This window comes from Ylistrum balloti, unplaced genomic scaffold (assembly GCF_031769215.1).
Source record: "Ylistrum balloti isolate Yb309-2 unplaced genomic scaffold, AGI_CSIRO_Ybal_v1 Utg370448, whole genome shotgun sequence".
In the NCBI taxonomy this organism is placed as follows: Eukaryota; Metazoa; Mollusca; class Bivalvia; order Pectinida; family Pectinidae; genus Ylistrum; species Ylistrum balloti.
Window position 1 is genome coordinate 1,605,193 of NW_026782298.1, and position 27,501 is coordinate 1,632,693.

At 35.7% G+C, this 27,501-nt stretch overlaps 1 protein-coding gene across 3 annotated transcripts; it reads left to right on the forward strand.

Moving 5' to 3' along the window:
* The first annotated feature begins 2,294 nt into the window (after nucleotides 1–2,294).
* LOC132554826 (CTD small phosphatase-like protein 2) lies at nucleotides 2,295–27,501 on the forward strand. Of its 3 annotated transcripts, none has more exons than XM_060219147.1 (13): nucleotides 2,295–2,344; nucleotides 7,839–7,998; nucleotides 8,325–8,529; nucleotides 12,394–12,510; nucleotides 13,862–13,945; nucleotides 16,026–16,191; nucleotides 16,427–16,537; nucleotides 17,964–18,075; nucleotides 19,255–19,341; nucleotides 20,654–20,796; nucleotides 21,491–21,617; nucleotides 22,498–22,590; nucleotides 23,153–27,501. In XM_060219147.1, exons 2-13 carry the CDS (start codon nucleotides 7,870–7,872, stop codon nucleotides 23,213–23,215), a joined length of 1,437 nt encoding a protein of 478 aa, XP_060075130.1. In that variant the 5' UTR covers nucleotides 2,295–2,344; nucleotides 7,839–7,869; the 3' UTR covers nucleotides 23,216–27,501. The 3 variants fall into 3 exon arrangements, with proteins under 3 accessions (XP_060075130.1, XP_060075131.1, XP_060075129.1); XM_060219148.1 differs by lacking the exon at nucleotides 2,295–2,344 and adding an exon at nucleotides 2,796–2,831 and having other exon boundaries at nucleotides 12,397–12,510; XM_060219146.1 differs by lacking the exon at nucleotides 2,295–2,344 and adding an exon at nucleotides 2,798–2,831.

The window sequence follows — 27,501 nt, forward strand, 5'->3', positions numbered from 1 at the left end:
ACATGTTTATCTGATACAAGTTAACGCTTACTATACGATAATGCATTATCCTTGTTCGAACGTTTAAAGGTCACCGGCTACGACTGAAATAAAAAGGTATCTTATCAGAAGAAAATGTCTTTAAAAAGAGATCCGTATATTGCATGATACTCCGGCAACACTATTTGTTTTACCTGTAAACACCCGTGGATAGTAAAAAAATTGAATTATTTCGCGTTTATCTATTATGACATATATTTGTCTATTTTTTTGGTTTAAGGTGTATATGCAAAAATCAGCGACAAGAGGATTGGGCACAAGTTAAAATGAATGAGAAATGTAACGCGTAGCGTGAATAGGCTCATCAACAGAGTAAATATCGCGGGTTGAAACAATGAAGAAAATACGGACATGTCAAAAGACACGAAAATCAGGTTATTTTCAGGACCGTTTTGTTATCAGGTTAAATGTATCAAAGGCTATTGTTTGTTGAATTATTTCTGAACGCTCTTCGAAATAAATAGAAGTTGCGTCTAATTAGGTTTCTGTATCAATTATCTACAAATTGCACCCAGAAATGACGCGTTACCTACCTGTAATTAAGGAATACCATACATCTTTCATTCTTCATTTACACATTGTCTGATGAAATACAAAGGATCGGCATGGACTACCAGGCTTTGTTGTATTTTTTCTTTCTTTTTCCCCTCTGTATTAATTTTTCATCCTGCAAAAACATTTCACGATTTTTTTTCCTAATAAAAAGCATGTACAGTCATGTAGATATAAATGTACCGCTATTCACAATTGAAAGAAAACGAGGATATTCATAGAAACTGCAAACAGCATAAGCACTTTCGATCCCTTGTAAATTTAGGACATGATGGTTGGCAGAAAAGCTTTGATATTCATTTGATATTGCAATAGCATTACGCATTCACAGCACTGAAGTATATATAATGAATGCGTCTGTTTTATGATTATTGGCTTGAAGACTGTTTGGTGGCAGAAACCAGATATTTCCGTGATTTTTGATAATATCAAAATAAGAAAAGGCAGAGAGTTCAAACCCCAACGCCTACAGGATTTTTTTTCTCAGGATAAACGGATTTCTTAAAAAAACTAAAACTGGAATGCCCATACAACACCAGCATGTGGCACTCAGACAAATGTGCTAATTAAGGATGTAGTTTTGTGAGATAAAAAAGTAATTATTCATATTTGCTAAATATACGAAACAAAGGTTACGGGTTCGGATAAAATTTGCAGTTTACTACTTCTCCGTGTCGCCGAGCTTTAATCACGTGACGTTGAAACTACAACATTTACATCTTTCTCTAGCACTGCTATTTGTGGCCTATACAAAAAGTTAAAGATTTTAGAGAAAAACGTGGAAGACCTTTGACCAGGCGATTTTACATCTTGGCGAACAAAATCTTTGCATTACTTCTTAATACTTTCAAATGTATATGCCTTAAAAAGTAGGTGGTTTTTAAACGAATTAGAAGTTATTGTTGTTTTCAGTGTTTATCATGACGAACAAAGGGCCCATGATCAGGCTACATGTATAACTTGGTGCTGCATCCAGAATATACTCAAGTGATAATATTTTTAAAAAATATATCCATTATAATTTTTCCATGTAAAACGAAAACTTGATACAGGAACATATTTTCCACATTGTCATTCATAGATTGTGGACATCACATTTAAAAAGCCATTCCACTCAGTTTAAAGTTATCAATTATTTTTATCGTCCATCATCATCTGCTGTCGCAATGATCTAAACAGGGGTCAATGGAATAACAATGACTAATCTTTGTGAAATAATGAATATTTGATGCATATTCTAAATATTCAGTGACATGTACATAATTTCAATTTTATCCTTGTTACTCTTACAAATTTTTGCTTTAAATTATGTTTAAATATTTATTTTATTTAACATTTACAACATATACAGCATTCACATCAATCACAGGCAAGATTTTTTTTTGTCGTTTGTGTCCTCATTTCTTACAGTGCTTTGATTAGGAAACGGTAGTATTTGAAGGACGCCGGAATACCGACGACGATGGACACCGCGCCGTAGCAAATGCTCACCGGTCTTAGGACCAGGTGAGCTAAAAACAAAATACAAGTTTCATAGCACGATGAAAAGTGTCTGTACATAAAGCTGCACTTGCAACGTCAGCTCAGTTGATGAGCGATACTTATTTTTCACGTAGATGATAAACCACGTGGTTGTACGTTTACTATGTTTACAAATTGTAAAGTTGAACTACTACGCATGCGTAAATATCCGTACATCCGGGTCTTCAAGCCTACGCGCGAAATGGAGTCGGAGTAAACAATATTATTTGGGGTAAGTTTGTTGATATTTTGATATGTCCTGTTTTCCTGTATATACAGTATTGTAGTATGTGCTTAACTTACAAAGTTCGTGATACGACGAACTAGTTTTAACTTTTAAATCGCGATGAGATTGGAGGTTCAGTTTACCACAAACTGTTGGCAGACAGCCATGTCGGGATGCCTTACCGCTGTGTACAAACTCAATGCAAGAAAATTCCCGACCTTGATCTTTACAGCCTGTGATCAAGTTTTTGATTTCCTATTTTATTGACAATTTTTCGAGCGTTATCCTCTACTATGAAAAAGTGTTGAAATTCGTCAAACTGATTAGGAAATATGTGATCTTTTTTCAAAGATGATTCAGAACTTACACGAAAAAATCGATGAACTCTTTCTCGCAGAGTGACGTCAGCTGAGTGGCTGACCTACTTTCCCCATTCATAACACGACTGCCAACAACCGGCTGTAGACGACAGTAGGATGCATCGATTCCAGTGGTATAACATTAATACAACATGTTTATTGAACCACTTTACTAGCTGTTCATTAGTTACTTTCTTTTAAGGAAAAATTCTACTTTTGAACCTCTGCCCTGCCCAATTTTGTCCATTTACAAGGAAAAGGGTATTTTAAGGCTCATCAGAAATGATAGAAAATTATATTATTAGATACGGAATAATCATATACAATGATAGTAAACTATCTTAATTATTATTTCAGGATTTTTTTTTTTAGTCTTTTGTATGGAGGGGGAGTCAAAAGGAAGATTCACCTAATTTTATATGAACACCTCTCTGCCACTGGTTATGTAAGGGAGGGGGTGGGGTGGGGATGATGTAATGTTGGGTCATAAATGATACAAATGATATATGGTAACCACGTTATACAAGAGATGGGGTCCATGACATATCTTATGAACCCCTTTAACGGGTCTGGTTCATATTCGATGTATCAACTGCTATATCAAATTTGATTTTGATGGTCAAGGTCAAAGGTCACTTTGACCATTTTGTCCAAGGGGTTGGGGATTATATCTGTGTGAGTCCCTGCTTGCCTTGTTTTTATCAACCCAAAAGAATATCTAGAGCACGAAGACTTTTCCAAAAGCCTTGCATGTACTCTGATAAGAGTGCTTTGCTTTGAAGAAAAGAAACAGGCAATATTGAACTTAAATATCTGACTTTTGAATTTGCAATATCAAGAGCCTGACATGTAATTAGTTTCTACTTCAAAAATTTGTTATCAACTTTGGATCTAGGGTAAGTGTGAGTTATATCAATAAAAACAGGTTTATTACACAATAACTACCTATTTTTTCAGTTTTTCTCATGATTACGAAGCAGCGTTATCAATACCAACCTAGCAAAAACTTTTGGTACATGATTGAACAGTTGTCAATAGGTATTGAATTTTACTGTATAATTGAAGCAGTGATATTGGAATATATTTATTTTTACACCTTTAGTCTATAACAGCAGATCACTAACAGTTACATGTGCTCATCTATTGCTGGTAGCATAGAAACATAATGTTGGTTTGTTTTCTTCGGAAGGTTTTTAATTGGTTGAAAGGCTAAAGATTGGATTGGCAGATCAGTTAGAAATTTCTTTATATAACTGGTTTTCTTTAGCTCAACCATCCTTTTTCCCCAGAAAAGAGGCGGGGTTGAGACTATAGTGCTAGCAGATGGGATTATTAACAGTATTTCCAGTTTTAGCATTACAACAAAAAGATTTCTTAATTCCTTGGAGATGCATCAGTCTGTTTATCTTAGTGGAGAGATTTGCTATCTTTTTTATTTAGTCTTCTCAATTTGACGCATATCATATGCCTAGAGTTACATGGGAATTTTCACATCTGCTTGTAAAACGTGAGGAATTGGACCAATTAGATAGTAGTATCTTACACACCCAAATCTGTCCTGTTCAGCGACTATTATAAATGTTACAATACTTTGTCATGTCATTGAAATCCTGTTGTAATAGGCAGCGCGTGATTCATTTTTAGATGTCCAGGTAGGTACGTTAATGTTAAAGTGGAACATGTACCTCTATCTGTCCCTGACATACTTCTTCTTTAGCTGACACGTGTTGAATCAATTTTAGAGTGAAATGTTCAAAAGTATTTTTGAAGATATTAATTTCCGATGAGATTTTCAGGGGAAAAGGAGTTTCATTGTGGGGTGAGCTTATTTTTTGTTTTGTTTTGGTCTGCATTCAGTTCTCTTGCTGTGCTTGGCAATTTTTGTACATGTTTATAAATAATCAAATTAAAGGAGGTATAATTTTCTAGATCTATACAAGTCTATACAGGTGTAGTTTTCCTGTGTCTTTCCCAGCGTCTGTGAAAGTTTGTCTGTTCTAATGACTACTTCATTCCTGGAGATTGAGATTCTCATAGAATGTCGCTCAATTATAAAACACCAAAATTTTTTGGGACTCTTGGAGTTTCAGACATGCTGGGTCAAGGTCATTGTATTTACAGGTCTCTCACACCCCATTTTGGGACTGGGGCCGGGGGCCCTTAGAATTGGGAAAAATAGTGGTGTTTTCCTTAGAATTGGGAAAACTTGGGGTCTAAATTGGGAAAAAAAAGATACTATTTTGCATTGGGAATGGGGCCGAATATCGGCCCCGAATCTGGCAGATCGAGAGCCCTGATTTAGAAGATGGTTGTCAGCATTGTAACTGCTCCATCACGTGTGGGATGCTCTTCAAACTTCACACAATTATGAAGCATAAAAAAATCATGGGCATCTTTAAATTTTAATTTCAGGATTGTTGGTCACATTTATCTGGTAAATTAACCAGATAAATGTGCAAAGCTATCACTACCATGTGATAGTGGGACCAAGTACTCCTTATTAACTGCCACCTGTTATTACTTCATTCTGATAACATTAAGGAATTAAGAACTTTATTAATAGCGATAACCCATGACAGAACTTGCCTCTTCCTTGACTGCTTACTTTAACAACTCTATTGACCACTTTACTTGTACACATCAGCAAGTTTGGCGCACATGTACTCTGTCCAGCATGTTTGATAAGGTCTTGCTAACTGGACTTTCATTGAGTTGCGAGACTTTGCTATTAATACTAACTGGGGCATGTCCTTAACCGCTGCTAGTAAGAAATGGTGCATCCCAACCGATTTTGGCATGTACAGAATGCAAAATTTTGTGCCCGGAAGCTGGCTGTTTTGGCTTAATTATGACACAATTTCGGTATACAGTTGAAACTCATTGTCTTGAAATTGCCCTAGTCGAAACTCCGTTTGAGTCGAAAAAATGTTCAAATCCCAATTTTTTTCTTTCTATATCTTTGTACTTTTAGTTCTGATAACTTGAATTTCATAAAGTCAAATTTCAGTTGAGTCAAAGCGATTTTTTCAGTCCCTTCAAATGCAAGCAAAGAAAAGTCATTTGTTGTCCAGAAATTCTTCTTTTTTGTTAAAACATTGGCATGTCTTCTGAAGAAATAAGTCGAAACATTCACAGAGTAATAACTCAGATGTGTGCAACACATGGTTAATTGGCAATTATGTACCAGTTTTAATTATCCAGGTTAGCTTCTAAATTAGTGTCACCATTTTGTAGCAGTGACTTACCTGTACTTTCAAAAAGTAGGTCATTTACACAAAACATCAAAAACATTTAACTTGGTTGCGTGCATCTTCAGGCACGATTAAAAGGAATCCATCAAACCAGCACAAACTATTTGGCGAAATCTGATCCCCAAAATTTTGAGAGAAGCTAAATTTGAGGTTGTTTAATAAAGAACTGTGATTGGGCACTTTGTCAAATCGTTTTGACAATGAAGTGCAGGAAGTATTTTCATTGATAGAGTCTATATCTGTGTATGATTTGTTAAGTCTAATGCTTGTACAATGTTTTCTGTAACAGGTAAAACATTTCTAGTGCCACTTTTTTTGTATGTTTATTTATTAAAAATAAAGTCATATTGACATGATCTGTAGCTTCATACATCATTTCTTGTAGCATATCAAAAGCAAATTTTTATTTTGTTTTATTGTCATTCTGTAAAATAAATGATGTATATGTGCTTGGTCAGTAAGTACATCAGGGATCGACACTAACGGTAGCCCATGGCTACTGAATATTTTGAAGGGCAACCAATAGTTTCAAAGTCAGTAGTCTGTTGAGCTACTTCCGTTTTACGTAGTTCAACTGTCGTAAACAAGACATTGGTCAAATTTTCATTTGCGGTTGCACAATCACATGAACGTTTGTTGTGTATTGTCACTCTCTATTAATTGAACCTTATAAAGATTCCGTCTTTTGTGCGTTTGAAATCCATTACGAAAGGTACTTGAAAAATTCAAGCGTGATTTCGATCATGATTTAAATCAAAATGTCGGTGTTATTAAAGTGGCTGGATCAGCCAGTCCCTCCTCAAAAAAAGCTGAAAACAACAGACAAAAAGGTTGTGCAGGAAGAATATGAGCACAATAGATGCAAACCAAAGTTCTAACGCAGTTGGCTGAAATCATTCTCGTGGCTACGTTTTGAGAATGACGAAATGCACTGTGAAATTTGTTGTCAGCCGATAGTCATACAGACTAAGACAGCGTATAATAAAATTGATGTAAACATTGTTTTTGTCTAGTGCTTCGTAACTTCTTTACTAACTAGTGCAGCAGGGCTACTGCAATCAAGTAATTAATAGCTCTTCGGGCTACTGCCTTCAAAATGTTAGTGTCAACCCCTGTACATGTATGCAGGTCGGAAGGACGAGAGTACAAATGTATTGGATTGAAGTTGTTATAACATACTTTGTTTTATGGATGAATAAACATAAATAATGAATGAAAATAAATTCGTTTATTTACTGCCATTTCAAGCAACAGATTAAACTGCGATGTTTGCGTGCTATGGTGGCCCTACTTTGCTCAGCTGTTATCAATGTCAGGAAACTGATTTCGTCAACCTTATTTATACACTTTGTTTGAGTCAAAATTCAGATAAGTCGAAATATTTTCAACAGTCCCTTGAATTTCGAGATAACGAGTTTTGACTGTATCTTGAATTTTAATGAAGAGAAAATATGTAAAATTTGTCCGTCAGTGATTCATGATTCTGGTATTCATTATGTTGAATAAAACAAAGTATTCAAGCGGTCCTAATGTACTTCAATGGAAAAAAAATAATTAATGTGCAGGGTTTTCCATAAAAGCCGGTCGTCGGCCAATTTGACCGGCTACTTTGATCATTTGGCCGCCTACACCAATCCAGTTCCGTAATAATGTTCCGTACACGACTACACGTACACGGCAGGCCAGCCTCCTACTTTCACTACACAGCCTTCTACTAACAAAATTATGAAAAACCCTGATTGTGTATGCATTTATATAAAATTTCTAAAGCAACGTGATCAATGATCAGAAATCGATTGGACAGTTCTAGAAATTCTAGACACCATTTAGCTCATCAATGGATTGTAATGATTTCTATATTCATGTCCATTAAAAATACTTTTTTTTCAGAGTTTTCTTTGGGATGTAGCATTAAACCACAATGCAGCTACGCTACAAACAAGGAAACGTGACACGTCTCCGGAAACAGAAGACAGGGAAACATGGATCCTCAGTTGCTTTGCAACCTACTGGTCGCAAACGCACCCTAGCCACTTCGGCGTCAACAGAGGTATCATCAAATTTATTACTGTATTGTGACAGCCTACACACATAGCTTTCCATTTTCATTTTTTTATTCTTGTGTAGTTACAAGTGAGCTTATTTCCTTGAAATTTATATCTTATGTTCACCTTTATGTAAAACACATTTGAAAATAATGAGGCTCCACATTATTTAGGTTAAGGACCTTAGGAGGGGGGAAGGATGTTCCTTAGGATGAGAGATGAGCTCTTTCTAGTTTATTTTAAATTGGAAATATCAGAAAGTTGATGCTCAGAATTTGTGTAGAGATCCAGCAATCTGGGGATATTTATCTTTGGTTGAAATTGCATTCAGGTCCAGGATGGGGCCCCGATGAAGAGGGCAAAGTCCTCTGGACCATTTAGTCGCAGAGAAGGAGGTGTTGGAACATCTGCAAAGGAGGAGGAAGGGCTTGTTACTAGAGTTGACACAGAAGACGACAACACGCAGACTCTTAGTTCTGGTGATCAAGAGGTTCTGATCTCCTCTACACCGTACCCAGTCAAAGCAAAGAAAACTGGTATGTAATCGGTGATATTTGCCAAATTTTTCAGCTCAAAGTCAAAAAAGAAACGACCTATTGATCCTTATTATGGAAGGTCACAGGGATCAAATTTGTTAAAACCTTTAAGGAACTTCTTCTAATGAACCAGAAGGCACAAAAGTATGGTATTGACTGATAGGTTCCTAGGATGAAGCTCGACAATGTTTGCAAAAAGAAATGAACTTGGCTCTTATTCAATTATTAGAAGCTGTTTGTTGTGAAAATTAGTTAAAATTTATTGGATGTGCCCACTATGAAAGCAAATGGTGTACATGTTAATATCTCTATATACATATTAACACTTATTCTACTTTAGCTGAATATAGCATACCAGGTGAATGCTGCAGACTTATTATTGGGCCAAAATTTTTTTTTTTTTTTTTTTAACTGCATAATTAGGAAACTACAAGTTTGATACAAACACTAGTAAGGACCATATTATACAAAAGTATAAAACAATAATGAACATCAATGAGGACATTTTGCTATAATCTCTTCTCCAGGCATGGCTTTCCCAAGTAAAATTGAATGTTGGGTCTCCCTGACCAAGTCTTTAAAGTCCTGCTGACTTTATTTTGGTTTTTCAAATTACATACTAACCAGATGAAAGGAGCAACCTTTCTTACTAAATCCAGAATATTGGTAGAGCAAAGCAATTTATCTTGCTAAAAGTTGACATGAGCTTACGAGGTGTAACAATCGATCATTTTTTGAAGATGACCATGTGGGGTAGTTATATCACTTTCTGTTGGTGGCCCATTGTCTGTAAACAATTTTTACCCCACAGCCCGAAAGGGTGTGGGGTATTGCCATCACGCACGGCGTCCGTCTGTCTGTCCATCCGTCCACAATTGCATTTGGCTTATTAAAAAATCTACATCACCGGTCATCATCATTTTTACTGGGGATGTTGGACCTATGGACTTACACAACCCTATTGTTTTTTGTCACCGCACAATACAATTGCATTCGGCTTATTCAAGATCAACATCACCAAAATCTACATCACCGGTCATCATGAACACAATTTTATTAGGCTGGGGATGTTGGACCTATGGACCTACACAACCCTATTGTTTTTTGTCACCCACTTTAAAGGTCACAATAAAATCTTTAAACAACTTCTTCTATGGCGGTTACATGGGCGCCATCTTGAACTTTTGCATTCCGCTCATTATCTCTGTGGCAGAACAACATCACCAGCGATCACCATTTTCGCTGGGCATGTTGGGCCACTTTGGACCTACACAGCCTATTGAGTGCCGATATTTCTAGCATGCTGGGAGGAAAGGCTACCAAGTTTATTTAAATGAATGACCTTGAACAACTTTCAAGTCCAGGCTGAACCCAATTTTATAATAAGGCTGTCAACAAGCAAAAGGAGTGTATTGCCCAAGTTTGTTTGCAGAGCTATTTTTTAATTGCTATTCATATACATTCCTTGGGATCCTCTAACTGCCATGGCATACATCTTGGTTCTGTTGTTTGTCAGTAGTGTATATTTTCTTGAGAATGTATCTGGGATACTAGTTATGTAGCTTCATCAAACTTGGTCAGTAGGTACATCCTGGCAGTTGAAAAGTAGGTCGTTGTGCAGAGATGAAAAATTTTCGACTTTTTCATGACAAATTTTGTCATTTTTGAGATCGATGCAAATCCGGTGAGAAAATTTCAGGAGTGGGGGGGTTAGGTATGTCTTGATGATGCATTTTTAGGTCATCTGACCCAAAGGGTCGATGCAAATCCAGTGAGAAAATTTAAGGGGTGGAGCTCTACCAAGTTTGTTCAAATGAATGACCTTGACCCACTTTAAAGGTCACAGGGGTCAAATATGTTAAAATCTTTAAACAACTTCTTCTCATTAACCAAAAGGCTCAGAGTGAAGATATTGGGCCTGTGACATGCTGGGCTGAAGTGCTACTAAGTTTGTTCAAATGAATGACCTTGACCCACGTTCAAGGTCACAGGGGCCAAATATGTTGAAATCTTTAAACGACTTCTCCTCAATAATCAAAAGGCTCAGATTGCTGATATTGTGCCTGTGGCATGCTGGGATGAAGGGCTATCAAGTTTGTTCAAATGAATGACCTTGAACAACTTTCAAGGTCACAGGGGTCAAATATGTTAAAATATACAAAGGACTTCATCTCAATAAGCAAAAGGCTATGAGTGCCGATATTGGGTCTGTAGCATGCTGGGAGGAAAGGCTACCAAGTTTATTCAAATGAATGACCTCGACCCACTTTCAAGGTCACAGGGGTCAAATATGTTAAAATATACAAACGACTTCTTTCAACAAGCAAAAGTCCATGAGTGCCCTGTAAGATGGAGGAGAACAAGTTTGTTCAAATGAATGACCTCAACCCACTTTCTAGGTTTGGCTTGCTTTTTGTCAGATGACCGTTAAGGCCCATGGGCCTCTTGTATTTTTAAGCAATCTCATCAACTCTGTTCTTAAATCCTTCGATTTATATGCCCTTATAAACTGTAAAATTAAACGTCGAGCAGTTTTGAGCACCGAGTTTCCGGTATTGTCAAATTGATAATACGAAGGAAGATAACTCTTACATCAGTCGAATGTTTGAAAGCTATTGTTGAATTACAACAGAGATGAAAAATTTCTGCCAATCGGCGGATTTCCGCCTTTTTCCAATGCCAGCCACTTTCATCTCTGCAAGTTCTGAGAATAAAATGCCTTGTTCTTAATACCGTATTTTCTGGGCTACAAACCGTACACAGAGCTAGTTTTTAGCAATTTCTTTATTTCATCCACATATAATATGTACCACATCCTTTCTTACCGTGTGGTAATCATTATGTTGACCAAAGTTCATTAATATGATAGACAACAGAAGGCAATTTATGAAGGCTGTCATTGAAACATATAATATAAGCTTGCAAAGGAATTATAAGTTACACGAAGCCATTCTTATATTAAACAAGCACAGCAGTCATTCTAGAATTTGACCTGGTAACATATCTATCCCAGGATGCAACAGGCTAATGTAAACTTCTGCTATGGCTTCCAAAGCAACCAAGAAAGTTCATAAGATATCATTGTGATTCATATTAAAATGTATGATTAATTAAGTCCCGGAGAATGCTATTTCTATTTCAATCTTTAAATAATCCTGTATGCGGTTGCAAATGACAGTTCTAGATGATCTGTTTTAGTCACAAACACGTGATGGACAGGTACTCGTAAAAACTTTCTGGAAGCATGACATATTGCAACAACGAAAACTATCAGGAAGTGAGGTCACACAAGTCAATGGTGCATGTGATACACTTCAACAAAATACATACCGGTCTGGAACCGATATCCAGAAGATAGTCTTCTTTTTTTTTTCATTTTGCCGATTTATTTTTGTCCAAATGTGAGCTGCATGCTCAACTGCAGAGGAAAAAAGCTGCAGCTTATAACCTGGAAATTATGGGATATCTCTAATCCTGTATCATTAAGAATCCCCTTACTGTTACAGATTTACTTTCGCAGAAGGTCATTTATATGACATTATCAGGTTACTGCCCTGTAAAGACCTTGTTTTAAATGAAAAATGCTATTTCGAGGCGTTTAAACGTATTCAGAGAAAAACATGCCAGAATGTCTCCTATCCTGTTTGATTGGATCACCAAACTTTCTCCATAAGAACCTCTTACTCAGATATCTGATCATTTCTTGGCCCATCCAGATGTAATATCAAGAGAGGTTGAAACATCTGTTTAGGAATACAAGCTTTATGGATTTTGAAAAAAGATTTAGGAAATGTTCCTGTGTGACAGAATTATTTTCACACAAAAAAAAGATTTCAAATTGATTAAATGTTGTCAATTTTAAAGCAGGAGGCCAAAAGAAGCCATTGAACCAGGTGACAGAAAACAATGATCCGACCAGTCCTCCACGAACTACTAACCATGGGACAATATTTTCTCCTACCTACCAATTTTATGGACAAGGTAAGCTGGTTTTCTCAAACTGGACATTCTAATAATGTTAGCTTGTGCCTTCCAATCTGCTGTTGTTCCTCCAAGCTGGTTTTCTCAAACTGGACATTCTAATAATGTTAGCTTGTGCCTTCCAATCTGCTGTTGTTCCTCCAAGCTGGTTTTCTCAAACTGGACATTCTAATAATGTTAGCTTGTGCCTTCCTATCTGCTGTTGTTCCTCCAAGCTGGTTTTCTCAAACTGGACATTCTAATGATGTTAGCTTGTGCCTTCCAATCTGCTGTTGTTCCTCCAAGCTGGTTTTCTCAAACTGGACATTCGAATAATGTTAGCTTGTGCCTTCCTATCTGCTGTTGTTCCTCCAAGCTGGTTTTCTGAAACTGGTAGATTCTGTAATATCATCAGTCTTCCTAGGATAGATTTCTAGTGAAATACAGGAGTCCTGTTCAAAGAGGTGCAAACAGCATATATAGAGGACCAGACAACATCCGTTGGAAGAATTAAAACTGTTTAATAGTTGACAAGGTATGCCCTACACAGAACAGAGCATTCATAAAAAATTCACATTTTTGACTTCTTGTCCAAAATTCCTGATCCGATTTCAAAATTCCTGATCCGATTTCAATGAAGTGTTTGTACATTGATTCTATTGATGCTTTTTGATTCCGAGTAGTATTTATGTTTACTTACTACAGTTAAAAATCAAAAGTTGAAACATTCTCTTAGCTAAAGTGAACCAAAATTGTGAATTATACAGTCCTCACCCCTCACATTTCCCCATGGGGAGGGGATTGATTTTTTACCGTGGTTTTATTTCCATTGGCAATATTTCAAACTTGGTTAGAATTATCAGTGAAAGATGACGATTTGGTTGTATGTCCATATTGATCCTAACTGACCCAAAAGGGGCTGATGGGCGTGGCCAAAAGGAGGTCAAATTGATTTGGATTTCAAAAATCTTCTCAACCATTATTCGTCATCATGCACCATATTTTAACTACATTATGTAAATAAACCCTTTATAATCTGTCATATATTTAAATGTTGTTCTGGGAGTCCAATATCAATACCACTGCAATTGGAAATATTTTGTGTTTGTATAATAAAAAAACATTGTTTCAGTGACTTGAATATTTTTACACAAATTTCACAGATTTGATGGAAAATGTATTCAAAATTTCCAACGGCTGTTGAGAGTTATCCTGTGTGTTGTGTGTGCAACTAATGTATTTTTTTAATGCTTTTGTGGTTACAAATTTCAGTTTTTGATTAAAAGAACATTGCTTGGAACCCTGAGCCCAGAACTATATTCTTATCAAGATTCACAATTTTAAGTCAATAATACACAATTTTGTCTTCCAGGAGCTGAATCTGATGATTTGGATCTGATTGCAAAGACACTTGACTTCGGTGTGGAAGAGAATAACGAATCGGATTACTCCTCAGGTCAGTAGTCAGTATTCTTGGTACACTAAACATGGCTTCTCAGGTCAGTAGTCAGTATTCTTGGTACACTAAACATGGCCTCCCCAGGTCAGTAGTCAGTACTCTTGGTACACTAAACATGGCTTCCCAGGTCAGTAGTCAGTATTCTTGGTACACTAAACATGGCCTTCTCAGGTCAATAGTCAGTGTTCTTGGTACACTAAACATGACTTCCCAGGTCAGTAGTCAGTATTCTTGGTACACTAAACATGGCCTCCCCAGGTCAGTAGTCAGTACTCTTGGTACACTAAACATGGCTTCCCAGGTCAGTAGTCAGTATTCTTGGTACACTAAACATGGCCTTCTCAGGTCAATAGTCAGTGTTCTTGGTACACTAAACATGACTTCCCAGGCCATGTGTTGTATTCAGTCTGTACAAACACTTCTGTTTAATGATAAAATATGACGTGTTGTAGTCAGTCTGTACAAACACTTCTATGTAATGATAAAATATGATGTGTTGTAGTCCGTCTATACAAACACTTCTGTATAATGATAAAATATGATGTGTTGTAGTCCGTCTGTACAAACACTTCTGTTTAATGATAAAATATGATGTGTTGTAGTCCGTCTATACAAACACTTCTGTATTATGATAAAAATGATGTGTTGTAGTCCGTCTATACAAACACTTCTGTATTATGATAAAAATGATGTGTTGTAGTCCGTCTATACAAACACTTCTGTATTATGATAAAAATGATGTGTTGTAGTCCGTCTATACAAACACTTCTGTATAATGATAAAATATGATGTGTTGTAGTCCGTCTATAAAAACACTTCTGTATAATGATAAAATATGATGTGTTGTAGTCCGTCTATACAAACACTTCTGTATAATGATAAAATATGATGTGTTGTATTCAGTCTATACAAACACTTCTGTATTATGATAAAATATGATGTGTTGTATTCAGTCTATACAAACACTTCTGTATAATGATAAAATATGTAACATGCGTTGTATTCATCGTGATACAAACACTTCTGTATATGCAAATATGATGTGTTGTAAAAATGTTTACAAACACTTCTGTATTATGATAAAATACATGTGTTGTAGGCAGGTCTATACAAACACTTCTGTATTATGATATGATGTGAAAACCCCACATGTCAAAAAGTTATCTGGAGCACTGAGTCTGTACAAACACTTCTATGTAATGATAAAATATGATGTGTTGTAGTCCGTCTATACAAACACTTCTGTATTATGATAAAATATGATGTGTTGTAGTCCGTCTATACAAACACTTCTGTATAATGATAAAATATGATGTGTTGTAGTCCGTCTATACAAACACTTCTGTATAATGATAAAATTTGATGTGTTGTAGTCCGTCTATACAAACACTTCTGTATTATGATAAAATATGATATGTTTTATATGAATTGTAAACTCTTTAATTTTACAGCCTTTCAATAACATTGAATAAACATTTTAACTCAGCATTCAAATCTTCTTTAGAAAATGTTTAAAGATTTAAAGTGTTGGGATGGGAGTTTATTTATATAGATCATTTTTAGGGCGGATGTGATGAGTTGTATATAATTCTTCATACTGCTATCATGTGTATTCACTAGTGTTGTTCCGATTAATCAATTTAATCGAGTATCACTTGTTCGAGATGTTTGATCAATTAATCGATTAAGAAATCTGTAATCGATCATTGTGATGTATGAAAATAGATTATTTCAACATTGAAATTATTTTCAACATTAATAAAATTAGTTTTAAAAAATAGACATTTGTTTATATTAAAAAGTATTCTGTGCAATAAACGAATAACAAGCACACAAAATGATGGTGTAGGTACAACAGTTTTAGTAATTACGTGAATTACTGTTAAAACATAACACAAAATACGTATTTAGACTTGAATAATATCCAAAAACAGACTATTAAGAATTAATCGATTTTAATCGATCATCGATCGGTTACACAAAGTCGATGATCGATCAGGAAATTTCAACTGATTCCCAACACTAGTATTCACATATACTGGCTTTTTAATAGAAAGCAAAATTTTATTTATTTTAGCAAAAGAAAACAAAGAACCTCCCTTCAACAATAATTTGGCATGCCTTGACAATGTCAGTTGCCTAGACAACAGTAGTGGTTGCCTTGATAACAACACAAACAATGTTGGTTACCTTGACAATGATGAGCGATTGGTTGCAGAAGATAACAATAACCTGGTCTATAGGTAAGATTTAATTACTTAACAAATGATGTTACACTTTTGATTTTTACAGAAGTTTTCTACCGTTTCTTTGCCTTATATCTATTATCATCAGATTTTTCATATGAATTGATTGATATGTTTATCACCATTTTTGAAAATTTGACGAAAAGGAGTCTGGTATATGTTTACAAATTCCTGTGAATGTTATTTGGTGAGCTGTTAATTGGAGTGTTTCACGAGAGTTGTGTGATTACAGGAAGGTTGAAGGCTCCGAGGGCGAGATTGTTGTGTATCCAGGCGAAGAGGAACACAATACGACCGATGAGTCGTTTGAGGAAGGAGACTGGGAGGTGGAACCATTTGATCCGTAAGTTAAAAAGAGCCCTGCTCCAAAAAGATTTCTTGTTTTTTTATTTTGACTCAATAGAAGTGTAGAGAGTTAGATAAAAATTTTACTTAAATATTTTCACTCAAGTTCGGATTTTGTGCGGTGCTGTTCTGATGGAAAATCGACCATCTGATTATGGTTGGCTAAAAGATTGAAGAAGGACCTTAATTTGTGCTCCATCTGTTAACAAACATTCTTGGATTTGGAAGTAGAAGACTATCATTGCTATTTCTTAGTTGTTTTTTTTTTCAAATTTCATGTTATTAAGAGCTAGAACAAGAGAAAGAAGGAAAAATGTCCCAACTTTTAGTGAAGAAATGAAAATGAGATATTTTAGATAGACATAAGATTTAAGATTTACTAGATAAGGGAATCTTGCTTACATTGAAATAAAAAGAATTAGAATAGAACAGAATTGACCAAAACAACATTTCTGCGAAATAGAAAAGAATTGACCAAAACAACATTTCTGCGAAATAGAAAAGAATTGACCAAAACAACATTTCTGCAAGTGGTTTCCAGATAACTGGAAGTCTGGATGAAGAAATACTGCTTCTACATTAAATCTATTAAACAGTGAATGGATTTTATTACCTTGTTTACCACTTGATGACCTAATGACCTTTTACATGTCGACGGGCCATTAAGACCATAATAATAATGATAAATTATTCCAGTGTACCTTGTTCCTTCTAATTGCATTGTTGTATTGTTGGCTTTCTAAGAAGCAGAGGCATTAAAAGAAAAATATATATATATTCTTATGCTAACACTCAGTTGAACCATCTCCCTCTTACAGCAGCAATCAGCTAATCCTGTGAAAACTCTTAATTGAGATGCTGGTGTACATGATACACTTAATTGAGATGCTGGTGTACATGATACACTTAATTGAGATGCTGGTGTACATGATACACTTAATTTAGAGGCTGGTGTACATGATACACTTAATTTAGAGGCTGGTGTACATGATACACTTTATTGAGACACTGGTGTACATGATACACTTAATTGAGATGCTGGTGTACATGATACACTTAATTGAGATGCTGGTGTACATGATACACTTAATTGAGATGCTGGTGTACATGATACACTTAATTGAGATGCTGGTGTACATGATACTCTTGTTTGAGATGCTGGTGTACATGATACACTTGTTTGAGATGCTAGTGTACATGATACACTTTATTGAGAGGCTGGTGTACATGATACACTTATTTGAAAGATTGACGTGAGTCATCAAAGGAAGAAAAGGAGCATAGATATTACTACTAAGTAATAACATTAAATGTGTCTATAAATAGCCAATCAAAATGAAGGAAAATGTACAATATCAGCTACAGAATCTCTGGACAATAAATAATAATACTTGTAAATGATTGTAATTCATCACTTGTTGTAGGTACCTGTTTATAAAGAACCTGCCACCACTCACTGAAGAGCTGCGTGTACGCATGCCTGCCTTACCTCTCAAGACCAGGAGTTCTCCCGAATTCTCTCTTGTTCTTGACCTGGTAAGTATTATACCTTTTAAGTCATGAAGAATAAAAAAAGGACTGTCTGTCTGGTTGTGTATGTAGGTTATCACAAAGGACTGTCAGCCTGGTTGTGTATGTAGGTTATCACAAAGGACTGTCTGTCTGGTTGTGTATGTAGGTTATCACAAAGGACTGTCTGTCTGGTTGTGTATGTAGGTTATCACAAAGGACTGTCAGCCTGGTTGTGTATGTAGGTTATCACAAAGGACTGTCTGTCTGGTTGTGTATGTAGGTTATCACAAAGGACTGTCAGCCTGGTTGTGTATGTAGGTTATCACAAAGGACTGTCTGTCTGGTTGTGTATGTAGGTTATCACAAAGGACTGTCTGTCTGGTTGTGTATGTAGGTTATCACAAAGGACTGTCTGTCTGGTTGTGTATGTAGGTTATCACAAAGGACTGTCTGTCTGGTTGTGTATGTAGGTTATCACAAAGGACTGTCTGTCTGGTTGTGTATGTAGGTTATCACAAAGGACTGTCTGTCTGGTTGTGTATGTAGGTTATCACAAAGGACTGTCTGTCTGGTTGTGTATGTAGGTTATCACAAAGGACTGTCTGTCTGGTTGTGTATGTAGGTTATCACAAAGGACAGTCTGTCTGGTTGTGTATGTAGGTTATCACAAAGGACTGTCAGCCTGGTTGTGTATGTAGGTTATCACAAAGGACTGTCTGTCTGGTTGTGTATGTAGGTTATCACAAAGGACTGTCTGTCTGGTTGTGTATGTAGGTTATCACAAAGGACTGTCAGCCTGGTTGTGTATGTAGGTTATCACAAAGGACAGTCTGTATGGTTGTGTGTGTAGGTTATCACAAAGGACTGTCAGCCTGGTTGTGTATGTAGGTTATCACAAAGGACTGTCTGTCTGGTTGTGTATGTAGGTTATTACAAAGGACTGACTGTCTGGTTGTGTATGTAGGTTATCACAAAGGACTGACTGTCTGGTTGTGTATGTAGGTTATCACAAGGGACTGTCTGTTTGGTTGTGTATGTAGGTTATCACAAAGGACTGTCTGTCTGGTTGTGTATGTAGGTTATCACAAAGGACTGTCTGTCTGGTTGTGTATGTAGGTTATTCACAATTGACAGTCTGCATAACTGAACACCATTTTGAAAAAAGTTCTTCGATAAATATAATCTTTGAGAATTGGTTTTCAGGATGAGACCCTGGTCCATTGTAGCCTGACAGAGCTGGAGGACGCTGCATTCACATTTCCTGTCTTGTTTCAAGACGTCACCTATCAGGTAAAGTTTCGGTGTGAAAAATTGACTAGTTAATAGTTAATAGCAATGATGATGCAGCCACTGTCAAGAACATAATTATGTGAGTGCCATTTGTGGCGAGGATTCTGCATTACTTCTAAATATTATACTGTCAAGTTCCTCTGCCTCATTTCTGAAATTGAAATATGAACAAAGGTTGCACCAACATAACCAATGGTTGCTTATGGCTGTTTTCAAGAACATTTTAAAAAGTTTAAGGGGATTTTTGTCTGTCCGTCAATCTTTCCATCCGGTCTTTCATAACCATATCATAACTTTGCCCACAGTTAAGCAAGGATCATGAAACTTGGTGTATATATTGGTAATACAAAGTTAAGGTATACCAAAGTCAGAGCCCTTGACCTCTTGATTACAGAGTTATTGCCCTTTGTTAAAATTTCACGTCCAGAGAACAACTTTAGATTGCTTGCTTTCAAACTAGGATAATGAGACTTGGTGTATACATTGATCATACACAGACAATGTGCAGTTTATCAATGTTCAGATCCGCAAACCCTTAATCTTGCGATATTGCCTTTTGTTCAAATTTTGTATCCGTAGTATTACTTGGTCTGCATTTAAAGTAGGATCATTCAACATGGTCGATACATGATGTGTATTGTACAAAATACAGGAAAATGTGCAGTACATCAAATCCAGGGCCTGCTACCCCTTGATATCAGAGTCATTGCCTTGTATTAAAATTTGGTGTCATGATCATTAAATTTACTTGCATTAAAACTAGGATTATGAACCTTGATGGATACATTGATCATACGAAGAGGATGTACAGTGTATTAAATTCAGTGCCTGAAACCCCATAATTACTGAATTATTGCTCTTTTTATGCCCCCGCCATTTATGGCTGGGGGCATATAGCGTTGCCCATGTCCGTCCCGTCCTGTCCCGTCCCGTCCCAAATCAGTATATACCACCTAACAACTTCATTCGGACCTTTCACTATTATTTCACAGGGGCATTCATGTCTTACAGACATTTTCTAGTTTAAGATATAGTTTTTAGGGGAGCATCTATCAGCTCCACCCCAAGGACCTTTCTTGTGTTGGTCCCCACCCCCAAGGACCTTTCTTGTGTTGGTCCCTACCCCCAGGACCTGAGGGACAGGGCCAAAAAAGGTCAAATTTCAAAAATCTTGTGAACACCCAAGCATGATAGAATTAGGTACTCTTTAAGAGTTTTAAAGTCCTTCATCAAAGTTGTGAATTTCCTGGCCCTCACTTTTCAGTGTACAGGTATTTACATATTTACTATTTATCTGTTCTACTTGTTCCAGGTGTTTGTACGTACCCGGCCCCACTTTCGTGAGTTCTTGGAGAGAGTCTCCAAACTATATGAAGTGATATTGTTCACTGCCTCCAAGAAAGTTTATGCAGACAAGCTTATGAATTTACTGGATCCTGATAAACGTTTTATCAAGTAAGTAGATATCACAGATTGTATATGGCCTGATTCCTTCAGAGTGTGACATTACAAAATATTGAAAAGAGGAAACATTTTTCTACTCTATTGGACTCCATTGAAATATCTACACTTTTGGTGAGGGTAAGATAAGTCTGCATGCTCAAAACACAAACATGTGTTAAACCAGAAGGTGTTAATTTCAGACACAAGAGACTGATTTATGTTGACAGTTTAAGACAAGTTAGATATGATTTTAAGACAGTGTCTTATCATTGTTGTTTATATAAAATAATTTTCAATGCATTATCGCTGTGATTTATCATTAGGATTATCATTGTACAATGTGTAAATCTAGATTACAAATTGGTCAAAATAAAAACAAAAGTATTAAAACTGCATGCTAGACAGTCGTGAATCTCCACTTTCTCTGTCCTACCCTCAAGCTAGGAAAAGATCCTGTTTATCTTTCTCTCACTTCTTCCTATCCAATTCCTGTCAGCAGTCTTCAGTCTATATTAGGCCTGACCTTAAACATTTTACCACTGATAATATCTGTGATAACAAACGTCTGAAATAACTAGAGATTTGTATCGCACAAAACCTACTAATTGTTGAACCAGTCTCTGTGGCAGTAAGGCTTATTTATGATGTGTGAGAAATATGCATGTTGATAATTTTTTGTCAGTAATGTATGAATCTTTTGTTGTAGACATAGGTTGTTCAGGGAGCACTGCCTGTGTGTGAATGGGAATTACATCAAAGATCTAACAATACTAGGGCGGGATCTCACCAAAACCATCATCATTGACAATTCTCCTCAAGCCTTTGGTTACCAGGTAACTTATATCTTGTTATATTGGTGATAAAGACAGACAGTGGTATTTCATATTAGTGATAAAGACAGACAGTGGTATATGGTATTGATGATAAAGACAGACAGTGGTATATGATATTGATGATAAAGACAGACAGTGGTATTGATGATAAAGACAGACAGTGGTATTGATGATAAAGACAGACAGTGGTATGTGGTATTGATGATAAAGACAGACAGTGGTATATGGTGTTGATGATAAAGACAGACGGTGGTATGTGGTATTGATGATAAAGACAGACAGTGGTTTATGATATTGATGATAAAGACAGACAGTGGTATATGGTATTGATGATAAAGACAGACGGTGGTATGTGGTGTTGATGATAAAGACAGACAGTGGTTTATGATATAGATGATAAAGACTGACAGTGGTATATGGTATTGGTAATAAAGACAGACAGTGGTATATAGTATTGATGATAAAGACAGACAGTGGTATTGATGATAAAGACAGACAGTGGTATTGATGATAAAGACAGACAGTGGTATATGGTGTTGATGATAAAGACAGACAGTGATATTGATGATAAAGACAGACAGTGGTATATGATATTGATGATAAAGACAGACAGTGGCATTGGTGATAAAGACAGACAGTAGCATTGGTGATAAAGACAGACAGTGGCATTGGTGATAAAGACAGACAGTGGTATTGATGATAAAGACAGACAGTGGTATATGATGCTAGTTTAAGACCGACAGTGGTATACAATACTAGTTTATGACAGACAGTGGTATATAATACTAGTTTAGGACAGACAGTGGTATATAATACTAGTTTAGGACAGACAGTGGTATATAAAACATGGTAGTAAAGTTCTTTTCTCTGTCCTGTTCAGCTCGACAATGGAATCCCTATCGTGAGCTGGTTTATGGATAAAAGAGACAGAGAACTCATCAACCTTGTGCCGTTTCTGGAGAGTCTCATTGATGTAAGTAATTCGTGTTTTTACACGTGATTCTTCCAAAAATTAATTTATATCTAAAGAAGTTCAGTAATGTCCTGTTCTTCAACTTGGTCTTTTGTTGTAGGTTTTGCTTTGCTATTTCTAGGGTATTTATGCGAATATCTTTACCTTCAGTCTTTGTATGATTTTCATGAAAATCTGACAAGTGGTTTGGATAACTGTGTAGACATTCTCTTAATTATTATTTCCATCAGCTGGGTTGTGCATTGACTTTGCTCACAAACATAGAAAATTTATTTTTACATTATCATATAACGTTGGCACTGATATCAGTAACTATGGGTCTGGCAAATTTTATGTCACTTTTATAATGTACCAGTAACTATAAGATATTGTGAACTTTTTGTCACTTCCAGAATTACCAGTAACTAAACATAAGTTGCCAGGTTATAATCAATTGAAGCTGTGATTAATAATTTCTTAAATCAGAGTTCATTTCATTGATACAAGTAATCAATAGAGCCTTACTGTTACAAAAACTTCTAGAGACTAAATTTTGACAGAATCTATTTTTGAAACTTTACAGAAGGATGACGTCCGACCCTATATACATGATAATTTCAGTCTACACTCACTCATTCCTCCATGAAATCACCCTTGCAAGAACACAAGATTCAAGGGCAGACAACTCCATTCAAAATCACAATCAGTCCATGTGGCTTCTGGACCTTTTACTGAAGACATTTTGGCCTGTTATTTTTTTATCATAGATTGTGTCACAAATATTGCAAAAAAGGGTTTCAATTTTGTATAATACATCTTGCAATTTGATTTGTTCATTTTTAGCTTACCAGTGACCAATTGTAATGTTTTGTGTAGTTAAGTCATTTAATAAATCATTTTAAGGTAAAAACTGTTGAATTTTACATTGTTCTTATTTGTTATATAACTTGAAACCTATTCACTACCGGCCAACAATCTTGTTGGTCAAATTGTAACCATTTTACTGTTTTGTTACTTAAAATCTAACTGGTTGAAAATTTCATACTTTAATACTTTGTTACCTTTGACATGTTCGGTTGACATTAGAAACCTTAGAGGATTTTATTTTTGCCATTTTAATATGTTGCTTTAATGTTCTTTTAAGTGTAAATAGCATAAAAGGAGTCTTACTTGAATATTGTTTGTTACATTCTACACAGAATTTGTTAGCCTATATAAGAACAATTGACTATGGATTGTTCAGTTGACCACGTCGCCTCTGATGAGACCACATATCAATTAACGGAAAAATGAGACCTCCAAGCAGAGATTAGTATACAAGACAGTAACAAAATCTTTTAAGTTCTGAACTGGATATCAGGTGAACTTTATTTAATAGTAATATTGAAATTGTAATGAAAATGCATGCTCTTGGAACACTTGTTAAATAATGTGTTAATTTTTGTATGCTTGGAAATGTTACTTCTTGGTGATTGTAGAATGTAGGTGCTCTCGTTAATTGGTTATTGAAATTATATCTGTAGTAACCGCTGACAATGTCAAGAAATAGAGACGCTTGTTGAAGAGGGGTATTTAGCTACGGCTGACAAATTGTCGGTACATCCAACCTAAGCAGAAAGCTTGTGTAAAGATATCTGATGAAACCCTTCAAAGATTTTGTTCATATTGACATTATCAATTTGAGTCTCAGTTCACTTGTTTTTCATACCAGATATGTTGATTGGCAATTAAATTGATTTGTGAAGGTCTTGAATTATCAACTAGAGTATTGTTCTCGCAGACTTATCATCCTGTTTTTAAACATGTTTATATTTTGATTAAGTGTATAATTTAGAAGCTGTCGTAGTTATAGATGTAAATTTTAATTTCTTCCCTGAAGATCCTTCTGTAAAAAAACCCCTAGTGTACCTGGAAAGTTACAGCTGCTGATTTTTTGTTATCAAGTGATAAAAGAGTTGGACTGTAGTTATACATCATAATACTTTGTTCTGTTGTGGTTGCAATTGAAAGATGTACTATTAGAGAAGTTTTAAACTCAAAATAATCATTAAAATTAAAACGATTTGAGAAATCTTCCTTTAAACATAACTTGACATTTTATAAACCTTGTATCAGTTTTTTAACGATGTCAACAAATATTCAATCATCAATTCAGCAGGGTGAATTATTCAAATAGGGAAATACTTTCATAGTTGTCATATATTAACATTGAAAAAATTGTGAATTTTCCTCTGTCCATGAAGTCATTTTTCACAGTGAAGAGGACTTTGTCAACAAAAACATTAAGGTTCCTACTTCTATATTGCTGGAGAGTTAAAGTCATAACCAAATTCATAGCTGTACCTGTAATATGATAGTGATCTGCAGTCTCGCACTGTCGGTCACTAAAATCAGCATTTAATAAGGTCTTTTCTGTGGAAGTTTACAGACAGTAATAATCAAATGAGGGCAAACATCTGATCTTCCTGGAGACAGAAACACACCAACCAACATCAACAATTTTTTATCAGCATGACTAGGTGCTCAACACTGGTTGATTTTATATGTGGAATGTTCACAACTGCTTCTTCTGCTACTTAATAGCACAATTCTTGTACTGCTCATTTTTAAAAAAAAAAATCGACTGCAATATATGCTGTTGTGTGTTCTGTTTTTGATAGCATTTTAATTTCCTCTTAGGCTGTCCGTCCTTCATACATAGATTCTACAGTAGTGTAGATTTGACTGACCTTAATCACCTTTAGATGATAGTTTGTAAATAGTTAGGAAGAATTTTTGAAACCGACATTATAAATACAGGGTGTACGCTGGCCTGTACATTGTATTAAGGAGAAAGCTGATTCGATGTACATACAGCAATGTGTCCGAAGCCTGTAAATTATTATGAGTGAAATTGATTTCATGTTATCAAATATTTTGTGTTAAGAGACGGTTTTCTCGAAACGAAAGCAATTATACTTTACACCTATTCAGGATACATCATAAAAAGATTTGTGTACATTTTAAATGAGTGAATGACTATGTATGAATACTCATAAGTGGGGTTCTTATGCATTTACAATGTCTGATCTGGCAGCTAAACCATTTTAAGTTAAAATGTGGCACTGAGACTTTCAGTAATTTAAATTAAAGTGATCCTTGGGGTTTTCTTGTGGGCTGAAGTTGTTAACTTATGAGTATTCATTGATATTCATGTGTGTGGCAGGTTACCTGTTAAATACCGTAGTTTATTAGGTCACCAGAGACAAAGTCTAGTGACTGATTGCAATCGCCTATCGCTCGTTGTCATTTGTCAATACATAATTGAAATTGAAGATACATGACATGCCCCTCCCACTGCTGAAGGTGAACTAAAATTGTGAATTTTAAAGTCCTCAATCCAAGAAGACAGAGGAAAAGGGGAAAATTGAGTGGAATTCCAAAAATGTTCTTCTCTAGATCCAGTTACGCCAGAATCAAATACTTTTCATGGATGGAAGGGTTTTAAAGATGCTTTACTGAATTGTGGATATCTTATTCCACCTCAACTGCCCCATTATTTTCAGTTTGACAAAAAACATTAGGGATGACACTTTTAAAGATAAGCACATTTTACATTATTTGCATTACATGTTCAGAAAACTAAAGTTAAGAACCAATGTCATTGACAATATACAAAAATATGTATGTATGTGTGCATTATTTTAGCACAAATGATAATCTCCACAGACTTTGGGGTAATGGCCCATATGTTATCAGGACTTTATTGAATTTTGATAAAAATTTGGGCCAAAATGTTCAGTGCATATAATTTGATATATCAGGCCCCAGATGCTCAAGGTTGGTAAGCGTTCACGCAGGGCCTGCAGGGCAGGGGCCCAACAGGGAAAATCAATTAATTTCTTTAAAATCAATCTTGATCTTTAGGAATTGCAGGGTATTGTCCAGATTTAGTCTGAAGCATACTTGGGTGAAGGGAAATCAGTTTAATATTAACAAGTGGGTCTCTGGCCCCTGGGCCAAATGGGCAGAGTTCATTATAGAAAATCTATCAATTTCTTTAAAATCAATTTTTTTTCCTTCAGGAATTGCAGAATATTTTCCAGATTCAGTCTGAAGCATACTTGGGTGAATGGAAATCAGTTTTGTATGAAGCATAGGTTTCAGCGCCCTGGGGCCAGTAGTTTTTAGTTCATTTTCATATGATTGCTTTGGGCCATCAACAATTCATTTGGATTTTTGAAACAGTTGTGATCCCCACCAACTGACTGAAATTTCAAAAATTGTAAATTCATGACCACAGGGTCTTGCATTATATTACATTTTCAAGCATAATTTTTATATTTTCCATTCATAAAGGATCAAACTTGGTTAGAAGTTTTAGGGTGACAGTTAAATGTTATGCACTATATTGATCCTGGCTCACCCAGAGGGGTTGTTAAATGTTATGTATAATATTGACCCTGGCTCACCCAGAGGGGTTGATGGGTATAGTCAGAAGGGATCAAAGGGACTAAAATTTCAAAACTCAATACCCAGATATTGTAAAATCAAATAATTTTCATGGATGAACGGGTCTTAAAGTAAAACTTCTGTCCCTGTACAAAGAGCATTTCTTAATTTCTCTGTTTTATACTACACATTCTCATTCAGGTGACTGGCCACTCGGCCTCTTGTTGTAGAACTCAGGGTGAGCGTCAAGGTCCTTAGACCTTGTTTCATATTCAGCTGAATGTATAGGTAATTAACACAAAGGAAAATGTCACTTGGCAAGTATTCTTAATTTGGGAATGTATGCAATCATGAAGACTTTTTAAATAGAAATGATTGATGATTTTTAGTTTTGAATGAATATAGATTCAACCTGATCATATATATATATATATTCTGTGTCTTGTACTGTTTTAAGCATTTATCATCTAAGTGCTTTTAAATAAAAAATTTCTTCTTACA

What these genes read in the sequence shown, in the direction of transcription:
- LOC132554826 (XM_060219147.1), top strand. Translation starts at nt 7,870, where the DNA reads ATGCAGCTACGCTACAAACAAGGAAACGTGACACGTCTCCGGAAACAG. An exon ending in AGTCAAAGCAAAGAAAACTG is followed by an intron (nt 8,530 to 12,393) that starts GTATGTAATCGG and finishes TCAATTTTAAAG; the next exon opens with CAGGAGGCCAAAAGAAGCCA. An exon ending in CGAATCGGATTACTCCTCAG is followed by an intron (nt 13,946 to 16,025) that starts GTCAGTAGTCAG and finishes TATTTATTTTAG; the next exon opens with CAAAAGAAAACAAAGAACCT.